This window comes from Struthio camelus, chromosome 3 (assembly GCF_040807025.1).
Source record: "Struthio camelus isolate bStrCam1 chromosome 3, bStrCam1.hap1, whole genome shotgun sequence".
Lineage (NCBI taxonomy): Eukaryota > Metazoa > Chordata > Aves > Struthioniformes > Struthionidae > Struthio > Struthio camelus.
This window is the reverse complement of record NC_090944.1, coordinates 116,077,917-116,099,985: the sequence shown is the minus strand read 5'-3', so window position 1 is coordinate 116,099,985 and position 22,069 is coordinate 116,077,917. Positions and strand designations below refer to the sequence as shown.

The following is a 22,069-nucleotide window of genomic DNA, read 5'->3' as shown; positions in this document are numbered from 1 at the left end:
CAGATCTTTTCTGTGTTCTCCCCTTGGGCTGCAAGCAGGCCTTCTTCCATTCTTCTTTTTCTCTTTCTGGTTGTAGGTCTTGGGTTTTTAGTTTTGATAGACTGCGGGCAAGTTTTTTAATCCTGCAGAAAGTATAAAGGGTTTGTGCTGAAATGCCTGTCTGACAGCTTTTCATTTACTGGGGCTTGCCCCTCTTTTAGTGATGGCTGCTCATTTTAATGTGTTTATGGTTGTGCTCTTTTATTTACTGAGCCTGGTGCGTTGCAGCGGTAATTAACCCGTGTTATTAGCAAAGCCCTTGTGGATATCCATTAATTCTCTTGAATGGCTGATCACTTTTTTTTGTGCAGTTTTTTTCTTTTTCCTAAGGCATACTTTCCTTTTTCTAAGAATCCTTTAGTTTTAACATTCCTTACAAATTTCTTTTATTTAAATTGAGGCAGGTATAAGGGCACCACCTCCACAGCTCCATGATAAAGAACAACTATTGTTTTAACAATCTGTTTTCAAAGATGCTAATGGGAGGCAAAGCAACTAGGAGAATCAGTAGGGAATAATTTATTTAATAATTATTTTTCAAAATACATGCTTAATGATAAGAAAAGAGATAAGAATTTTTCTTAATTTTTTTTGGTAGTTGCATTAGCTGTTGTGAATATTTTAGTATTCGTGTTTTAATCAGATTTCAACTTAGTAGTACTTTGGGCATTTAAAAAATATCAAGCCAGCAGAAAAATACTTGTGCTTGCACTGCTGAGAAAAGATAAGGGCCGCCTCATTAGCCAGCCCTACTTTTGCAATTAATTTTAAATACATGGTGCTATTCATCAAATACAGAAGGTAACTTGTCTATGATAATATTTAACAATACTTGAAACCTACTTTGCTTGGTAAGTAAGAAGTATGATATATCCATGTTTCTCAAAGCTAAATCAGTTCATCTGCTATACTATTATTTCCATATGTTACGGAGGGAAATTATGATATAAAAATCTGATTACTTGTAAATAACATGATTATTCATTTTATGGAATGTTTTTAAAGAACCGACCCTTGACCTGCAGGGAGGTTTCTTGCACCCTTTGGAAGTGTAAGTAGGAATGAAAAAACACTTATTTGAACCTCTCAAAGCCTCTCACATAATTATTTTTGCTAGTAATAGAGCGATCACTGAAACGCTTAGGATAAATAGGAAAAAACATGGGGGGAACTCATGCTCCTATTGCAGCTAAAGTAACCTCTGTCGTAAGAAAAGCTTTGCTATGATTTGTCTTCATAGCAAATTCATGGAGGGAAGAAACAATAAAATGTTGATCCGTTACAAGTGCATGTGAGCCTCACGCTAGCAAGCTCTCTGGAGGAAATCTGTGATTATGCTGGGCCAGTTTGTTCACTTTTTATCTCTTTTACATCCACTGGCCTTGTATTAAATTGTCATTGTCCTAAAGCACATGAGAGAGAAATGAATTGCATTTCTCGACATGCTCTGACAGTGAAATATTTAGCCTCTCTGTCTCCAGTCATACTCATATGTATGTTTGATAGCGCAGGGATGACACCAAGAGTCTCTGCAGCTTGACATTCCACTTATTGCATGTTCTTTTACATTTTGTGTATCTTCTTTTACTTTTAGGCTTGACTCAGGTATCATACATGTATGCAGTCATATCTGTAGAGGCATGTGTGTGTGTGTATATTCACAATCTGTTTGCATGGAAATCATCTGTGTAGCCACAACAAATTTTGAGCTGAGAGAGAGAGAGATAAATATGTATATCTCTCCGTGTGTGTGTATTGCAGGTATATACTGTATTGTTTATGCAGTGTGTGCAACCTACATGTATTTTTATGTATATGCATACAGACATGTACAGTTAACATACACAGTGCTATCTCAACTTCTCTCTGTACAGTTGCTTTCTAAAAAATCTGCTGATTTTATGTTTTTTTTTTTCTTATCCATGAGAAGAGAGTTGCCCAGGTAAAGAGCAATGCAGATAAAAGCTTTGTACCTGATTTTATATCAAATTCTTCATGTAATGTAGCATTTCCTATATTTGTACTCACAGCTTTGTTTATAAAAATACTTTTTAAAAAATAATCTCTTCTTGCAAGTCAGGAATAATATTTATTCATATTCCTGTACCTTTTGGCTGTCTATCAGAGAAGCATTTTTTCAGCTACATATATCCTTGCACACACGGTTATGTTTACATTTAAAGGATATAATTATTTTTAGGGGAGAAGAGTCTCCTACATGTAGTTTTTAATATAAATCATAATTTCCTCAGAAAAAATATAAAATACATATTCCATTTTGATGGTACTTAGTCCCTATGAAATATACTATATATTTTTTTTGTTACTGTGTGGTTGTCGAGAAGTAAACATGTTGTGAAACGTTAAAGGAAAACAGTAAACTGAATTATATATGGCTATGTCAGATAGTATTACTTAATTATTATTTTTAAAAGATTCTGTTTTTCCCTTTCAGTAGTGCTTTGGAGTGTAACTTAAGATAGAGTAGACCATTGTCTTTGGCGTGTATGCCTTGTGAAACAATTAATGTATTTGCTATATTACGGAAGATTTAAATCTCTTGGGCTTGTTTACAAAATGCTTATAATGTTATTCGATTAACATATATTTCTTTCAAATGAAGAAGTGCTTTCTTCTTTGTAATTCCTTACTATGGTTAGTTTGCGTTAAAGGGAATCTTGTCTTCCAAATTTCTAATTGCCTTTCTATATTAAGGAAAATATCTTTTTTAATCTGAGTATCGTTTCACATCTCTTTTAAAATTGAAATAAAATTTAATTTTTTGTCTCAGTTTCCCAGTTTTGCTAGGAAAAAAACTCCACTATTAATGTCCAAGTGAAAGTTAGAATGGGATAGGTACTTCTACAGAGCAGAAGACAAGCATATGCTGTTTTCTTTTTGCTGTTGAATTTCTAATTCTGATTGTGGGGTCATGGTTCCCAATTTGGCTGAACTTTAGGTGGAGTTTCCTGATTTAGATCAAAATAATTTACAAGACAAAATAAAAATACTGTTAGAAATGTAAATTTCACATTTTTCATGATACTCTGTGACACAAAACGTTATACTGCAAATTGGAGGCAGGTATCCGTATATACTGCAAGAAGTTAATATGTCAGGAGTATATGAAAAAGAGATTTTCCTTTCCTCAGTCTAATCAATCCATTTATAATATCCTTGTGCAGAGTTTTGCACGTTTGCTTGTATGATAACCATACTTGTCATTGAAATACAAGTTACTTCTATGCATGTGAGAATAGCCTAAATATATCATTTTATTGTGTATTGAAAATTATATTCACTTTCCCTGAGTAAAACATCTTTACAATTTAGAGCTGCAGTCTTTGTGGGAGGACAGAAACTGTTAAGAAGCCATGTTCTGAAACCAAACTTTAAGATAAAGTGATTTGAGGCGTTCTAGGTTATTGCTCTGCATGTTAGTTTGAGTGTCTCTTACTCCTCTGTATCTTTTCATGCTGCTATGAGTGAAAAAACTGCACATCTCCTTTTCATCATTTTGATTGGAACTACATACCATATGTAACGTGTTTTGGCAGCACTTACCTAGCCAAAGAAAACAAATTAATATTAGCCATGCTGAGGGGTGTCAGAAGTATCACAGATGTGTCGATTTAGCTTTGCTCCATCACACACCCTTTCCTTAAACAACCGGTCACGCTGTCGCAAAATATAGTGTTGGCTACAGGGAGATCCTAATAGGTGTGATCAGAGACTGATGGCTTTGGCAAGTTAGAATGAGAAGATGATGTGGAGTTGCTGATGTTTGTTTTGAATGGTCTCCGAAAAGACCAAACAAACAAAAGCAAAAAAACCCCTAAAAATATAATAATCGCCCAAAAATGAACTACCTATTAAGCAATTTAAAAAAAAAAATTATCCCCCTAGAAATGTGCAGATATGAAGATACTGGCAAGTGCAATGGGAAACTGTCTAAAATGTAGTGTTAACTTGTTCTAAGCATTTCTGAAATTTCCTCCCATATAAAGGTGTGGGGAGGAGAGGCGAGATGGCTTGTTTTATTCAATCCATCCTTATCCATGGTATTCTTCTCCTCCCCCCCCCCCCAATTTCTCAGCTTGTTCTAGAAATATTTTTGGAATAAACACTTTCTTATCTCACATCTGAAAAAATGTAAGCACATATAAGATGGAAAAACCTAATAAAGAACAATAGTTAACAAAATGGTGAAATTATACTATTCTCAATATAACGTAGCCAGTTAATTTAGTCAGCTGGCTGTTTGTATAAATCTCCATATATTGAAAATACAATGGAGGGAAAGGATCAAGCAGTTTTCTAGGTGTTTTTTATTTACTTTCTTTCATTTTTTTTTCAAGTTGGCTGCAGAAATTGTCTCCTTTTGGAGAATGAATACCAGTGTACTTTTATGTTTAAGTTGATATTTTCTTTCTGAAATAGACCATGATATGCTCAGCTGACATGTATTAATGCTAAAATAGTTTTCAGAGGAATTAATTTCAGAAAGCTGGCAGGTTTTCTTTAGCATAATTATTTTATCCTTTACTTTAAAAAAGAAGAAGAAGAAGAAAAAGCATCTTGTGAAAGTAAAAGCTAAAAAGTGCATACAATTTTAAAAACAAATAGATTTGGAGCGTTTCTGAAAGCAAATAAACGTGGATCACTCTCAAAATAGTCTTCAGAGCATGGTAAAATCTAACAAAAAAGTAAGTAAAATTCTTACAGTAAAAGTTTTTTTTTTCCCACCATTATTGTTTAATGGTCCATGAATGCAAGATTTCCTCTACTAAATTATATTCACTTTTCCAGCAGTGAAAGAATTCCCTGGCAATGTTCTCATCGCGGCCGTTAACCTAGTGGGACAAATTAGATGTTTTGAAGTGGCATGAAATGCCATGTCTTTAACCAACTGTTCCCGTGAGCGTTAAAGGGGTGAAATTTGAATTCCCCATAACTGAATAAAGCTCATGGGCACCCTGTCGCTCCTCTAGCAGGAGCTGATTGGGTCCAGTTGGTGCTGGGTGATATTTAAAGAGCTGAGCAGCCACTGTCGGTGGTTTACATTAGTATGAATGACACCTGTCCCATCAATCATGAGGCCGTGGTGTCACAGATGGAGAAACAACAATCGGCTGAATTACCCAGCACTGCACACTTGGCTTAATTCAGCTCATTGTTCTCCTACAAATCTAGAGGATGGCTCATTCTGTTCCTGGAGTCCAGACAGAAGCACAAGATGGGCTCAGGTGGTGGCACGTGCCTGCCCTTTGCTGGTCTTTTGGAGGTATTCAGCAAAAGGCAATGTGTGGGGGTGGTGGGAAGCAGCACTCAACACAGGGACTGAGGCATCAGTTTCTAAAGAGCACTGTAATTTTATCAAGAGCGGAAACTCCGTATTTCTCCCTGAATTCCAGAACTTTTCATTTAGCTATCTGAAAGTGCCAAGCGCAAATCCAGGTTAACACTTAACTCTTCAAATGCTGTGTTGTATCTGTCATTCTGAGAAGAATGACGGGAGATTTCTGTACATATTTCCTGTGGCTTTGCAGTAAGGCAAATCTTCAAAGCAGTATACCTTCTGAAAGGAATCATGATAAAAGATCTACTGTGTAGTTGGTACTAAAAATCCATTACCAAAGACACAGAATGAAAAGGAGAGTTGCTGAGGGGCTGATTTGGTGTGGGGGGGGGGGGGTTGTAGTGAGTATTATTTTTATTTCAGTAGCCTGAATCAGGAGGTTGAATCAGGAGAAATCATGGTCTTGGTCTAGACAAAAACAGTAAAGGCATTTACATTCTTTCTGACATATTGTAGCTGTTTTTTTTCTTACTTTTTTTTCTGCCATTGCAAATCAGAGCTGCTCATAGAGGATAGGAGAACAGAATAAACAGAAAGGCCTATAGAAATTATTTCCTTGCTCTTAAGTCGAACGTCTTATGAACAATTTGAATCCCACCGCTTCAATACTCTTTTCCAAGCAACACCAAGTAAATAGCTGTAAAATGTTGAGACAGAAGTTATCATTCTTATTTCAAAAAATGTTTTTCTAATTTTTTCATTATTTTTTTGTATTACATGCTTTTCCATGTGGCTTCCCCCCCCCCCCCCATCCTGTGCTGATGTTTTCGTTAACCGCTAACGTCAAGCAGAAAACCTGTAGCATGCCAGAAACAGTCTGCAATATATTGAAGACACAGCTTATGTTTGATTGTGGGTAAATACAGTTAGTTAGTTGGGTTTATCTGATAGCCTGGCAGAAAAAGAGAGGAGCAGTACAAACTGTTTTCAGTAACTGCGCTGCTCACACACCTGATAAGATTGAGAGTGCTTCCAAACTACTGATATGCTTTGAATAAGAAAAGAATAATCACATCCACTGGCACTGGCTTATCGGGAATGAAGTAAAATGCCAGCACTTTTACATTAGCAAAAGTAAATGTTTTAGACACTTTGGGCCTTTTTCCCATTTAAATTAAATAGCAGGGTGCTTTTGAGTGCGCTGTAATGAATGGAAGGATTTATTACCTTGACAGAATTACAGGTGAATATGTTGAGAGGGGAGTCCTCGGCAACAATAACAGCTCCTTTGATAAGTGGCTACATCTATTTCATGCTTTTAGTACAGAATTTCAGTAATTTTTATCCTCTCTCACTCTTATTAAGTGCAGTGGCTAACTTAAAATGTGCTGTTCTTCACAGTTTAACATATTTGTGCATTTTTTAATGTACTGACAACATATTTGAAATTCAGCCCATAACAAGGCTGCTCATAAAATAATGCTTGATCATTTAGTATGTCCTCTGCCTTCAATTGCTGTGTATTTTCATGTTTGAAAAAGAATATATCTCAGAATCTTCTCTGGAAAGGCAAGATATGATTCATCATTAACTTAACCCAGAAGGCGTGAAGTATCGTTGCATGCACTATTATCTTTCCAAAGTTTACTGATTTTTATTTTGGTAACTATTTTTTTTCCAGGCTGCCTACAATTAATTTTGGGATAATTCAGATTTGATGAATGATAGTGCAAGAGCAGATTTGATTGATTTTGGATTATTATTGATTAGTCTCAATGAGATCACTGTGACACTCTGAAATCAATGGCATGCGATTAACCAAGGCACCACTGTTCTATACATTAGGCAGCAGTTGAGAATTTAGGAACTGAATGTTCACAAGCTATAAATTGACAAAGTGTTCCGATTTAAATAGCCTTTTGTTTGGCATTTACTCACCAAAATATGTTTCTTGGGAAAGTTACTTTTCACAAGTGCAGGCTTTCCGTAAAGAAAAGGTCATTGATTTAAGGTTTATTAAATTTTAGCTAAAAACAACTGGTTCCATTTGGGTGTAAAATAATTTAAGTACTTACTGCAGGCAACTTTCATGCTTTCAAGTTGTTTCTCAAAGGTTTCATTCTTCTATGAAGATGTCAACTGTAAATATAAAAATGCATCACTGAAAATGTAATGGTTTAAAGATTCAAACTGAAATAAAAATTCCTGCCTGGGGAAAGCAGTATAATCAAAACAAAGTAGTCTTAACTTTTTTTTATGAAGAGGCCATACTTGAAAACAGTGCTTGAAGGCAGCAGGTAGTGAGGTTGGCAGAGAATGCCAATTTTTTTTTCTTTTCACAGATGATGATAGCCTAGCTTTGGAATCAACAATACACATGTCATCCACTAATACTAGACAACATGTAAGTTACTGCTGCTTCTGAAACGCAGTATCCTATCATTTAAGTGAACTTTATAATCTTGCAAAAGAGCCACCTGACAATATTAAAATCTAGCTTCTGAAGTACTTTTATTTCTGAAAGCTTTTTATATCTTTGTTTTCTAGCATATATTAAATATCTTAGGAGGAATGGAATGAGCCAGATGCGTATTTGATGGATGACTGGGGGCGGGGGGAGTGAGTGAGCCCTCCCCACCCCTGCCTAAAGTGTGATACTTGTGCATTACGTAATGCTTGAATAGGAATATTGCAGATTCAACTGTTTGACAAAACTACTGTGGGTTTTGCACAGTGTCAGATAAGTTAGCCGAGATTTTTCCAAGGCACAAAGGGCAGCCTGCTGCCAAACTCTTGCGTCTTAAAAGAATCTTTTGCTTTTACTGGTAATGGCTCGATTCAAAACTAAAATGAAAGAATGCCATTCATTTTAGTAGATACTGGATCAGACCCCATAATTGATTTTTTTTTTAAAAAAATTAATGATTTGGTAGTATTTTAGAAGAAATCAATGATGAAATAGAGTCTGTGTTCAAGAATTCATTGTCAGGATGCGACATTTGCACCAGTACAGAATTGCCTAAAGGACTGTGACCAGGAAACACTAAGATTACCACCATATTTTTTTGTATGAGGTTAAAAGTGCTGTTGGCATTATGCCAATATCCTTAGTCTTGCATTGACTAAGTGGGAGATAGGCAACCTTCAGTCTGAGATGGCAAGAAAAAGTAAAACTGATCCCTTTTTTCCTTGGTTTTATAACTGAATTGCATGAGAGATTGAAATGCTGAACTTGTTTAAAGATTATTTGATCTTGCTTTGTTTCTGCTGATGAACTCTGGATAAAAAGCTATAGAATAGAATACGTATGCATATGGTCCTGCTATATAGGCAGAAACACATTAGAGTTTCTACACAAAAAAAGTCACAAAGGATGGTTATGGCCATTGAGCATGTCTTTCCCCGTGAGATGCAAAATAAATTTTAATACATGGAGAATTGCCTTGACTGGCCTTCAACCAGCAATTTATTTATGAAAAGATTCATATAGTATTTTTAAGAAATGTAGGAACTTGGCTGGACAAAAAACATTTTTGTACTTTCTTTTTTGTAGAAAGAAATAGACCAGGATGGCATAACAGGAAAAAGGAGGCTTAGAGGGGTTATTTTCAAAGTACACTGACACTTCTTTATGTTATTCTAGTCATGTAAAGAGTACCATAAAGCGGGTGTGAAAGTAAGGTGCCCTGCCTTCCATTTTAGAGATTTTTTTTTTCTACTGCAAAACTTTGTTGTAAGTAATAATGCCTACCTCACAGACTTCAAGTCAGTAAAACTGCACATGATTTTTATCCCTAATCTCAACACACAACTTATTTGGATAACACATCAGTAAAGAAGATTTCAGTTCTAATGGATTTTCTTTCCTTTCCTTGATGTTCTTATTCACTCTGGATATGAGCACTATGTAATTCCAGACCTATTCCCTAATCACAGATCACCCTTTTGTCTCTGGTAAAGCATTTAGTCTTCTGCACTAATGAAGCCATAGGTGGTTTTTTACCGTTGAGATCAGTGGGAGAAAATTCAGACTTACTGGGCATTTTTTTTTTTAAATGTTTAAATGAGTAGATCAGTATTGTGATTAAAAAAGGAAAAGTTGTTTTCTAGAACAGTGGCATTTGAATTTCACCTGAATATGGTGATTAAGGAAATTTCTCAGAAGATCTGCAAAATTCACTTTCTTTAGAAGATCTCAAAAGGATGTTTTAACAACATTCAGTACTTCTGTTAGAGCAAAGCCTATTGTTTTCTTGGCCACAAAGGAAAAGGTGAGTTACACAGCATATATTTATGAAAACTGTGTCCATGACATTTGCCTCCAAGATTTGTTATCTGGAGAAGAACTCCTAGAAGAGCTAGGTATCAGGACTAAATATAAACATGTATTCTTAAAACCCAATGTTAAATTTCTAAGAGTTGGAAGTAGTAGAGTACAGAAAGTGAGGCATGTGTTTCAGCTCTTCCTTATAAAAGTTTTTGCATGGCAAATGAGGTTTTGTTTCCAGTTTAGTAGAGCAGTTTCTGTTGAAGCTGGTGAGGATTGTCTCAGAGCAGTGCAAACCACAACCCATCAGCAGGCTGCTAGTCAGCACCAGGTGTGAACAACATAAAACAGGATTAACACTGAACCAGAGTGTACACTAAAAACAGAACCCCTGCCTTGGTTTTACAAGGGCAGTAAGATAGAAGCACTCTTGCCATGTTTACTATACAGTGTTCAGTGGACTATGTAAATCGCTCTGCTTATTTCTCTGCAGAGAAACAAGTACAAGAATTATTATGTATTTGAGATTTTTAAAGACATTTTTTCTTTTTTTTTTTTTTAACCCTTTTTAAGAGTAAACCTCTGTGTTAGCATTAAACCAAAGGCACAGTGGCAAATGTCAAGATGTTCAAAGTTAATGCTTCAATTTTTGCAGCAGAGGAAAGGGAGGATGGAATATCAGCATTTAATGTTTAATTTTTTTAGTCATTGACATAAGGAGAAGGTAGATTGTATTGTCTTTTTGAAATTATACCTTTACGATGTAGGGTTTAATGTCTGTTTATTTCTTCTCTATGCAGTTCCTTTAAAAAAAAAAAAAAAAAAAAAAAGGGTAGCTCTTCCATTCCTTGGCAGTGCATATTTGGGAGCTTTTAAAACCATGTATTTATTATATTCATTACAGTCAGCATCAAATTCTGCCCTCACTTATGCTCTGTATTAAAAATAAGGGGATCCATTTGCTGTGGAAGCAGAATTTTCCTCTTTTTTTTTTTAATATTAGGATTGTTTCTAGGCTACTCCCATTTCCCTGGCTATTGGTATTTTATCTGACCTAAACAGTCTTCATGTTTTAGGTACATACATGTTTAAGGAGGCATTATTTTTTATAAATATTGTGTGCAAATTTACTACCCTGAGATTTTTTTTTTCTTTCCTCTCATTCTTGTGCCAGAATAGCAAAACAGGTTAGTACCTATCAAGCATTTACACACTGTATGTAGTTTGATGGAGAGAGGAGAGGAAAAAAAAAACAACTCATTTTTCCTGAAGTTGTTAGCTTTTTCAGAAGTCCGACAACCGCAGCCTCAGGAAAACTCATCCGATCTATTGTTTGCAGAGCTCTAATGAAAATTTGATCCTTTTGAAAATCAGCTCCGTGGTATTTGTACCAAGTCCCATTTAAGTATAATTATGTCTTCTTCCCTATGATGCTCTGACAGGATTGGGATTGACAATTATTTTCCTTGGAGTGAAATTTCTTAACATTCAGAATGTTCTCCCACCAGCAGTAACTCCCTGCAAATTGTCAGATTATACATAGGTATTTAGGCATGCACATATTTTCACTGAAATACTTGTGTGCAGTAACTACGTTTTGAGGGTTAAAATCCTATCTTCGCAGGCAACTTCACAGACACAGTGCAACTTGACTCCTTTTGCTGTCAAGATGTCCTGATGCTGTTTTTATAGAGGTATGAGCTTGTGATTTTTGAGGGGGATACTGCTGTCTCAGGCTTTAGATGATGAGGCCTTTGTTTATTCATGGTATCCACAAAGCAATGGCGAACATTACACAAAGCAGGAAATCTGCATTCAAAGTTTAAGATTAAATTTGAAGTTAAAGAGAACCAAATGGGTTCATTTGAGAGCAAAAGCAGTCTAGGCTTAATTTATTTTCTAAAATATGTTGTGTAATCCCATCACCTTATAAATTAGTGGATTTAATAAGTCCATTAAAGATAAGTTTTTTTAAATAACATCTAAATTATGAAAATATGTCCAAACCAGAAAGAACTGAGTATCATTCTTGTGGCCAATATGAATTATTTAATTCTTTCTTCGACTCTCTTTTCCCACGTATAGTTAAATGAACAGTTTCAATACTGAGAATATACAGGACCAGTTTCAGCCATGACTTTTTGCTATTGAAAACAGAAGGCTTAGAGATTTTTAATTTTTTTTTTGTCTTAACACAACTTTTTACCACTAGTGAAACAAGCTTACCAGTGTAACACACTTTTTAAAATAACGGTTTTGTTCTAGAAATATGGCTCCAACAACGTGTGCAGTCATTTATGATAAACTGGCTGTAGCTCAGAGTTTTATTTTTAAAGAGGGTGTTCCTCTGTGCGCAGAGTTCTGTTTGCATGTTTTTGTTGAGAAAGCAGGTTTTGTCATAATAACGACATCATGACTTGTGTGATACCTCCTGTAAATTGGTTCTAAAGTGCACTGGTTTTACTATCTCTCTGTAATGTTGTAAACTGTTTACTATACCTTGAAATGCTTTTCTGAGGACAGTAACGCGTAGTTCACCATTTCTAGAAGTTGCTGTTACCAAACTCTGCTACATAATTTTGTCAGCTTGCATGTATGATCCCTGATTTCTTTCAGTTCTTTTTTGAGATGTGGTTATAGGAAACCTTAGGGCTGAGGATTTTCAATTAGGACATGTAAGCATACAAGTTGTGCTGCTTATCCAAAGTTTATCCAAAGTGCTTAACCTTTTTGGCCTCAAAATCAGTCAGGGAATCCCTTGAAAGCAGTCCATCTCTTGAGTTTTTTTTCTGTAATTCCTGGATTCTGCCAGGTCAGAAATATACAGGAATAGAGTTTCTGATAATATTTCTATGTCTTTTCCCTATGTGAACAAAACTAGTTGCTATGTTGTTATGTTTAGTATTAAAGAGTCTTTACTGAGTGCGTTTAAATCTCTGAAGAGAGAGGTTTGTGTTTGTTTCAGGCTTTAGTTGCTGATTTGGACCAGTCCCCGTTCAGCTGTGCAAGGTTATATATGGTCAGCAGAATCTAACACACAGCGTATCTCAGTTTATACTTTTTTCCTAACTTCAGTGTCATGTGATTGCTTATTCTGATTAAAAATGTGTGTACGAGTATATGAGTATGTAAGTAGCTCCTGTTCAAGTGCTTTGTTGACTACAAATATAAGCAATTCACAAAAGCTGGAGAAAAGGACAAAGTCACTTTATTTTTTTGTTAGTATGGCAAATGCAACCATACTGTGTATGTATGCATATATACCTGTGTAAAGTTTGCATCGGTTTGTATGTTTTTAATTTAAAAAAAAGTATTAACTTCAGCCTAACAACGAAGCGTGGCTTATTTTCTTGTAGGTCAGCAATCTACCATGGGAAGGCATTTGAAGGAGAGGTGGGTGGTTTCCTCTGTGTCAGTTCAGAGAAGGTGTATTTAATGAAAAGGCGGTAGAGTGAAAAGCACTGTGAAAGGGAGGGGAGACAAACAAGGGAGCAGCACAGGCTGTTTCCATTGACATAGCATGAGGGCGGGAAAGTGGTGGGAGAGACAAATCTGTATAGTAAAGGATTACACAGAGCATCTAACTGACCACTTACACACTTTTGATGTCTTTTTTTCAATATGATTTTTAAAAATTTTCCTTGAAGCACTAGTTTCAGTTAATACACTGAATCAGTTGCTTGCTGATTTGAAGAGTATAATCACTTATTTGAACAGCAGTAAATGTTATGGAAAAAAAAAAAAAAGCCAGTCAGACTGCCAGATGTGTCACCAGATATTTTTTTCCTTAGTTTCATATGTTCCTGATTAAAATTCATGTTATAGCTTTTTTTTTTTTTTACTGTCACCTTCCCAGTGTTTTGTCCACTGTTCCAAAAAGGAAAGCAACATGTTAAAAATGGTAATTTGCAGTCAAACAAAGACTTACTGCTTCAGCTCTTGTTTACATTTCTTTCATAGAAGCAGCAAATATTTTGTAATAAACTGTTAGTTTTATGTCTCTTGAAGCTGGAAGCAAAGGAAGTTCAGTCAAGGAACGTACTACACAGATGCACAGATGGAAATTGAGGCTTTTCACCACATGTATAATGACTGATAAGATTTCCTGTAAAATCTATGACCATCAACTAGAGGATACTGTTTTATACCAGAACATTAAAACATTTACCTATAAAGGGCACAGATATTTGGAAACTAAAGCTGAATAAAAATTTTCGTGAAGTCCCGAGTTTAAGTTCGTTATAAGGTTTCAGGCATATTTTATTTCATGTGCACCTCTCTTGGGCTTGCTGGAGAACAGAGGCTCTTCTGCTTTAAGGAAAGAGGGAAAATGCTTTTAAACACTCTAAGAAAATTGCATTTCTTTACAAAAAGCAAATAAGCATCTGGTCATTTATTTTACTAATTCATATAGTATTGTGTGTAAAGGTTTCTTCCCTCTGCATACTGCTTTCTGCTGCACTGATGATAATGTACCTGGAAGGAAAAGGCTGTCCAAGCTGAGGCAGCCAGCGTCAGACAGGGCGGTCTGCCATCTGTCCCACCTGCTGCATTCATGTGTCCATCTGGTTACTGCAATAGCTCATTGCAGGCTTCAACAGAAGAACATTCAGGCTGAAAAGGAGGCACTGTGAATTATTTAGGTAGCTAGTGTAAATAAAGAGAGGGGGAGAGGAGCGAAGGAAGGGGGGGGTAGCGAGAGAGAGGGAGAGCGCTCTCTTACTCCTAGATGCTTTGGAATGTGTTAATGCATGAGAGCATTTGATTTGCATATAGATTTAGATGTATAGATCATTGTGAAGATTACAAGCCAATGAGTTTTATCTAGATTTAGATAGCTCTCAGCCTGGTTTGCACATAAAATATAGCCAGTTTCAGGGGGAGAATCTTTTGGGACTGTAAACCTAAGTGAAACTGATGAAATGTAATGCTTTTAGGTATTAATTTAGCAGAAATAAAATATTTCCTTTAAGGGCTTTTTGTGCCCTTTGTTAATCAAGAATTTATAACTACATTAAATAGGTGCTTTATACAACTGTGTGGTTTGATTTGGTTATAGTTAGTTTTATTTGTAGTCATCCGTATTTTATCCTAGGAGGAAAAGCAGTTGACAAATGTTTTTCCTTTTTGCTTTTTCTCTCATGTTTGAGGTGAAGATTAAATCCAATAATTGTCAAATAATTTCCAACCACAAGTGTATGTATTTTTATACAGACAAAATCTATCTGCTTTTGTTTCTGTATAAACTTACATAGAACACTTACATCTCTTAGATATTTTAAATGGGGGTGAGCAAACCCCCATTACGAGAAATTCATAAAGTACAGTGGTCTTGAAAATTGAATAGGTTTATCTAATAACTGCTTGCTTCATTTTCAAAATGACTACCAAAAGGTGTAGATTATGATGGATTATTATTTAGTGTTAAAACTGAATTTTATTTGTAAAAGATAAACATCAATTAGCATTATATTTAAGCATAGGAATTTGATATGAATCATTCTGTCTTAAACATTGTAATAGCAGTGTGTATCAGATTTTTTTTTTTTTTTAATGGGGGAAACATTAGTTTATTCCAGTGCTATATTTAAAAAATAAAAATGTAGGATTCATATTTGGATATATTTTCTGGTTACAGATTGTGTTTGCTTTCTAATTTTTAATGTCAAACTTTCCTGGGCCAAAGAATAAAAGCAGGAGCTTCTTAAGAGAAATCCTTGAAATGGTGGGAGGGTTTTGTGTCATTGTTTTGCCTGGTTTTAGATCTGCAAAAGAAAGGGACACAGCATCTTGAAATCCTAACAGCCTGGCTACTTCTCTAAGATTTGCATGAAATTCAGCTGCAGCCTTCAAAGGGATTTGAGTGGATTGGATTCTTTAAGGTTAGTCCATGTCAAACCTATTAAGTTCAATTCACATGCAAAACCGTTTTTACTTTTTTTCTTTCTTTTTTTTTTTTTTTTAAGCCAATAAGGCTCTAGCTACTATTAAGGCAACATCATCTACTTGTGGTAGAACGTCCATGGTAATGGATCACCCTGCTAGCACATGTAACTAACCAATAATCCACTTTATCATCTTTCAAATTAAAAGGTTTTCTTTCTTGTATCTTCCTCAGACCAAAGAGTTCTTATTTGCAAAAGCTGAGATCCTGGAGATTGTATTAAAGTGTCTGAATTAGTATCAATGTGCATCTTCCATCAAAAATGTGATCCACAAATTTATCGTTAAGGTTAATGTAACCTTTAAAAATAACTTAAACTCTATGTTCTTAGCTTTCCTGGGCTTTGAGTTCTCATTCTCCCTGTAGATTGTCTCTGCTGTTAAATGATTTTAGATGTACAGTATGTGTTTCATAGTCTATCAGGAAACAATTGCAGAAAAAAGAAGAATTGATTAAAGTATTTTATGATGCGTACAGGGATTTGTGGTTACTTCAGAATGGCAAGGACATGATATTCAAAGGAAGAGTTTAATCTTTAATTTAAGGGCTGATTTAAGGAATTCCATGCATTTCTAAAATTCAAGCCATGGCATCTAAATGCCACGTGCAGAATTGTTCAAGCCCGCCAGCAGGCTGTGAAAGGTGTACCAGATGAAGACACTTTGCCTTATTTAGATATTGCCAGAGTAAATGGATGTTAGTCAGAATTTGGATTAAATAAGGAACAAGAGACCCACTGTAATCAGGTGTGTAATGATATTAACCTTTCCTGGTGCTCTGCTCTTCTCTGAGGTTACTTCTTATCCTGGAGATTTCTAACATACATGAGTGCTGCAAGATTTACCCTTCTTTTGGTTTCAATATTACGTGAGTTTTAATAAATGGCTGGCCAGAGCCACTAACCAGGCGGGCTGAATCTTGAAAGGGATTGAGTGTTTACTGTGTGGAATCAACTTCACCCACTTGCCCAGTGGCTTCTCTCGTAGCTGGTTGTTCAGTACCTATCAGGATGCTGCATTCACAGCTGTATGCTGATAATTACTCAAATTCACTTAATTTTGCTGGGTTTTAAAGATGTGAGTGAGGAGAAAGTAATGCCTTTTCCTTTTATTTTTTTCTCATTGCAGAGTTTGAACTTTACACTTTTCTGCTCAAGGAAAGCACTTCCTTCAATTATCTTTAGATCCAGAGAGGTTGATCTGTGTATGATAACTAAGAATAGAATGTCTTCCGTTGACTTAAGGGTCCAGCTGCTCCATGTCTTTTAGAAATACTTTAATTAGAATGGGAAAAAAATATTTATTTTTTACATTTCAAAGAAAGAAGAAAACATCCCATGACACATACTTCATAATCAGACTGCCCTTTTTTCTAGTGATAGCTATAGAATTAAGCTGCTCCTTAAATGAAACACTCAATTTTCAGACCCGATCCTGCAAAACCTGCATGCGTAAGTCACTTGATCCAATTAGTCAAGTTCCAAGCTCAGTGTTTGGAGAAGAGGGTCAATGGATAGTACACCTTTTCCAATTGCTTGGTTCACTCAAATCTTGCACAATAAATGCTCAAAGTTTGCCTGTGGATAAAGTGTAAGATTAAGTAGTAATTGTAATTAAATGTCTCATGTTTAGCTTTTTTCCTTTTTTTTAATTAAAGTTTTCAGCATTCATTTGAAGATTCAGAATTACTCTGACACATGATCAGAGTTCTTTGTTTGAGAGTATGCTTCTTTGTGTTTCATGGTCTGAGTGTCCTTATTTTTTTTAAAACTACCTTAGAAAATCAATGTTTAGCAGGTGAAAGTTGCGTGTAGGATATGAAATGTTGTAGTTGTATGCAAATTCAGCACTGTTCATCCAGAAGTTCTTTTTTGATAAAACTTTAGCAATGCAGAGATTGCAGATTTTAATACTGATGCCTTGATATTAATATGACTATTTACAGCATTATTAATTATATAGGCTAAGTAGCAAATATTAGCATTTGTGTTGTTATATACTAGCATTCCATAAAACACGCTATTATCCTGCTTGTGGGATAGAGAATAGTGTCATTGTCAATTATATGCATTTTTCATTTGTTAGTATTTGGGAGGTAAAGTTAGTATTCTGCTGAGGGAGTAAAACACAAGGGGTACAAAGACTGTCCAGATGTGTGAATTGGATTCTCCTTTGCTTAGCACCCACAGCTGTACTGCTGAGAATAGTATAATTATTTCATTGAAGAGTATAGTCATGTTGCAAGAATTATGCATGTGTATTGTCTGGCAGTACTTCTGGCAAAAAGACAGTTTGCTTTCATATTTCTTTAGAGTGTCAGAAAAAATACAAAATGCCTGTATTAACAAAGGAGCAAGGAAACTCTAATACTAACTCCAGGTAAAACATAACAAAGGTAGTCTCATTTGGCTAAAACAACTTTAGGTTCTAGTCACATAAACAGAGCTAAGCCTTCTTGTTCTTGTTTTTACTCATTGTTAGCAGTCCTTGAATAAAAAGGAGAAGGGGGGTGGTAGCGGGGCAAAAGGAGAAAGGTTAAATGGCAGAGAGGTTAAATTGCTTCAGTGACAGATTCTCTCCAGAAGGGCAATGAATCGTTTTAAGGATTAGTTTTCTAAAACTCGAGCTGAACGCACTTCTCTGTTGTTCATATATTTCATCTTTAATGTTGCCAGTCTCCCGGTTTTCATGATTACAAAAGTAATTTTCCAAAACGAGTTAACAATACAGTGGAAATTTAAAGAAGAAAGCAAACAAACAAACTTAGGTTTGACCAGCTGCAAACCTAGTTGAAGCATTAGCTGTTATTTTATTTTGAGATTCCTAAAACACTGGAGTAGATTGGCACCATAAAAAGAAAGAACTATTTTATTATTACGACTGTCGCAAACCACCAGCGAAGTGTTACAGAAATGAAGATATCAGAGTGATCTAAGGGGAAATGTGGTTCCTCAGTCACAGTCAGTACCAACTTCCAAATGAGGTGCTCTCTAAATCTTTGTTCCTGGCGGAGGTCTGTTATTGCAGCAGTGTAGCTCCTACAGTATGGTAAAAATCTTGCATGCTATCAGCTAGCTTTAAACATTTTCTTTTGAAAAACCTCACCATATGAGCTGGGAGTCCAGGAGGATGTGAGCGCAGTCCCTCTTCAGGAAAAAATGCGCTCAATCTGTTTCAGACGAGTTACCCGAAAGATGGGTTAAATCAACTGATTGAGCTGATTTTCTCTCTTGAGGTGATATTTTATTTATATGATAAAATGCTTGGAAAGTGATTAATTTGTCAGGGGAACATCTTGTTACTGTAAATTTGCCGAATGTGTAATAAAATTGCCATAACACAGATGGGAAAATGAAGATCTTTTAAAATGAAATAACTGAGCAGTCTGCCTGCATTTTCAGCAGTTAATTTTAACTTAGTTAAATTTCTTTGCCATTTTTACCTCTGGAAGAATGCAAGCTGGAGAAGATTTGTGGTAAATGTGTGGTGTGGGTGTGTATGCGTGGTAGGTGGAAGTGACTGGAATAAGCTGTGTAGTTATCCTCCTTGTCTCCAGTATCAGAGAGGACTGATACGTTTATTAAATGTCTGCTAGGGCTGCTTGATTGAGTGCATTTTTATGAATTAAAAAATATATATCCTTTCTGATAGCATGGAAGTTAAGAATAGAAGACCGTTAGAGGCAAGTACCTCAAGTCAATGAGATACTCCTGTAGCTGGTCTGCGTTTGTTGATCCAGGAATGCTTTCAAATGACATCTGAATAGTGTAAAGCACTTTTTAGTCTTTAAAGTAATCCTTTACTGTATGTAATATAATTTAGATTTTATATAAGAGTATACTTGAAAAGTCAAAGGTAAGTATCTTATGTCTCTGAGTTTCAATGTGTAACAAGTGAAAATAGCATTAGTGAAGGAACAATATATTCTATTCATACTAACTTTACTACTGCCTATCCATCTGACCACTGGACTGTGGTACTTATCATGCTTCCACGTTTTTGCCTTTCAACTTAAAGAATTATGAAAGGAAAATTCCAATTTTTTTGTGTCCCTTTATGACAGGTAGACTGGAGATTGTGGTCATTTGGATTAAAAACATGTCCATCACCACAAGCTGACAGGTTATTATTATGCCTCCTTTGAATATATGAATTTCATCCCTATGTGTTGGAAGCCTAAGAATGCCAACTTTTTATATAAATAATTATCCTACTGGTGATATACTGCATGCTGTTGCCATATTTTTTCACTTTTACAGCATTCTTGGCCTTATCACCCATAACATAAATCTTAAAGCTCCCATATTTAATAAAACCTGTAGGATAACAATCCTTATATAATGTACAGTAAACCAATCACACATCATCATTTGACTGTCATTATTTGTTGTCCTGTGACAGATGTTTCAGCCGATGTCCCGTTTTAGATTTGACATCATATTTGATATAGGGGCAGGTGAGAGTGCTCCTCTTTAGGTGTTCGAGCTGATCTCCGCAAACACCCTCAAGTTATTAAGGTTCCAACTTTGGGCAGTTCAAGTTTTGAGTTTGTATTGGCTTTATCTTGGTAGCTCATAACTTTTTTTTTTTTTTTGAACTCCTGGAAATTCATTCTATGAAGATGCGGTGGTGTAAGACTCAGCTGTTTTCAGACGTATACTTTGCAAAGAACTAGTTCAAGAGTGGTGCAGATTTGGTGTATATTCTAGGCAGATTCTTAGTGAAACATAGACTCTTTTTTATTCCAGAACTCAATCATATCGTGATATAAAATGTAAAGTCTGAGTTGGTTAAACTGTCATTTAATCATTTAGTGTATTCTCATAACTGGTCAGGGGACCATTTAGCTTGCTGAGCAGCCTGAACTTGCACTGAAACTTCGTGAGGCACAAAACCTTTCAGGATCAAACATGTGTGTTGATTTAGTGTAGTGGTTGAATACAGTGTTTACTTCAGGCCAGTCTTTCATTCATTGCTTACTCAAATACAATAAACTTAAGTAGGAGTTTTAGGTGTGTAAGGAATAAGTTTCTGATCTAGACTTTATTTTGTTAAAATAGTTAAAGTGAGTCTTTTACCAAAATATAACTGAAATTTACGGTACACAATATGAAGTAATTAGTCCTGGTCTGTTCTTGTAAAGCTTTTCTTCGACAAATCCCTCAGATTATTCTTACCTGAGTGATGACCACGGGGTTCAGCACATAACAATTGCAGTATATCGATATCATTGCTTCACGATCCTTAGTGGCAACACGCTTGTTCTGAATGTAACACATAGACTGGTACACAGTTATTACTTTAGATGATTTTTCCTTAACATGCTACATTTTCTTCTTTTCTCTGTGTGACTCTCACCCAAAAAAGAAAGGCAAAAGATAAAAAGAATAAAGACCATTCCAGGACTCGGTGAAAAGCTCATCCTGCAAACTTACTGGAGTTAAACAAACATTTTAAAAGTGAAAGGCATTAACGCTAGTTCCTTCTTGACCTTTGCTGCTTATATCCAGAGGCAAATCTCTGACATGTAAACCCAGTGGCATAAATAGGTTTGAATGCACATAGTAATATGTGAAGAACAAGGAACTGTGAAAAGCTAAGGGTTTTTTTTTTTTTTTAAAGATTTGTAATCACACATTAAAGTCCAAGACAGACAAGGAAAGACTTAAGCTGGATAGTTTTTGCTTCTATAAATTCTCCGATTTATCGCAATACATGATGACTTTGGTCATCAGTAACATACCCTTTTTTTTTTTTTTTAAACCTACTCTTAATTTCCAGTATTTCCAGAATCAAGATAAATAAGCAAGCAAAGAGGATAAATTTGAAGAAAGAGATTCACTTTCCTTACAGTTTTCATGTGCAGATATTAAGGTCTTTATAGCGTAGTATAGTTGTGCATTGACGTATCGTACGTACTCTTGAGCGTAAAAAAGATGGAATGCTGTGCCCACTGAGTCTTTGATGTCACTGTGGTTTTTCTTGGGTGCAGTTGATTATGGTAGTCTACCTGCATGTTAAACATCAGACTATCAGGACCTTAGACCCTCCGAATTCAGTTGCTGGGTTGGGGAGTAACACCATTAGCTAGTGTAAATTTTCAGAGCTTCAGAGTCCCCGAGTTAATTCCTTTGTATCCAAATTTTTGACCCGTAACGAATGGCAAATATTGTGCTGTGTTTAGAACAGATTTGATTCTGTTTGCTGCCTACTCCTCCCATTACAATCACAAACCCAACACTACTTATGACATTATTCAGATGACTTAAATAATTTGTGAACCAAACGGTAGTATTGGAGGAGGAGACTTCTTCAGAATTCACGTCTCCTTTCAAGGATGTTTCATAGCAGTTACACATTTGCAATCTTTTCTTCTGCCAGTTTTTTTTTTTAATACGTTACTCCTTCATATAATGAGCACTAGTACTTCCTTTTGCATGTTGTACAATACTATTATTTTATCACAATATTTTTTTCCTGGTATTGCCTGCCTATTTCAAAACTTTAAAAAAATGCATAAA

General features: G+C 35.5%; 1 protein-coding gene across 21 annotated transcripts in view; it reads left to right on the top strand.

Annotated features, from left to right (window-relative positions):
- Positions 1–22,069, top strand: part of ESRRG (estrogen related receptor gamma) — a 413,394-nt gene that overhangs the window by 247,948 nt on the left and 143,377 nt on the right. Inside the window, exon 1 of one of the 21 annotated variants that reach the window (XM_068939854.1) lies at positions 11,230–11,299. The exons of 19 other annotated variants lie outside the window; for them this stretch is intronic. Coding sequence is in view for 1 of the 2 variants with exons in the window: in XM_068939843.1 (XP_068795944.1) it covers positions 15,435–15,487 (53 nt within the window). In the remaining variant the exon portion in view is untranslated. Of the gene's footprint in view, positions 1–11,229; positions 11,300–15,429; positions 15,488–22,069 lie in introns of those variants that run through there. One more of the 21 variants, XM_068939843.1, reaches the window with a different exon arrangement.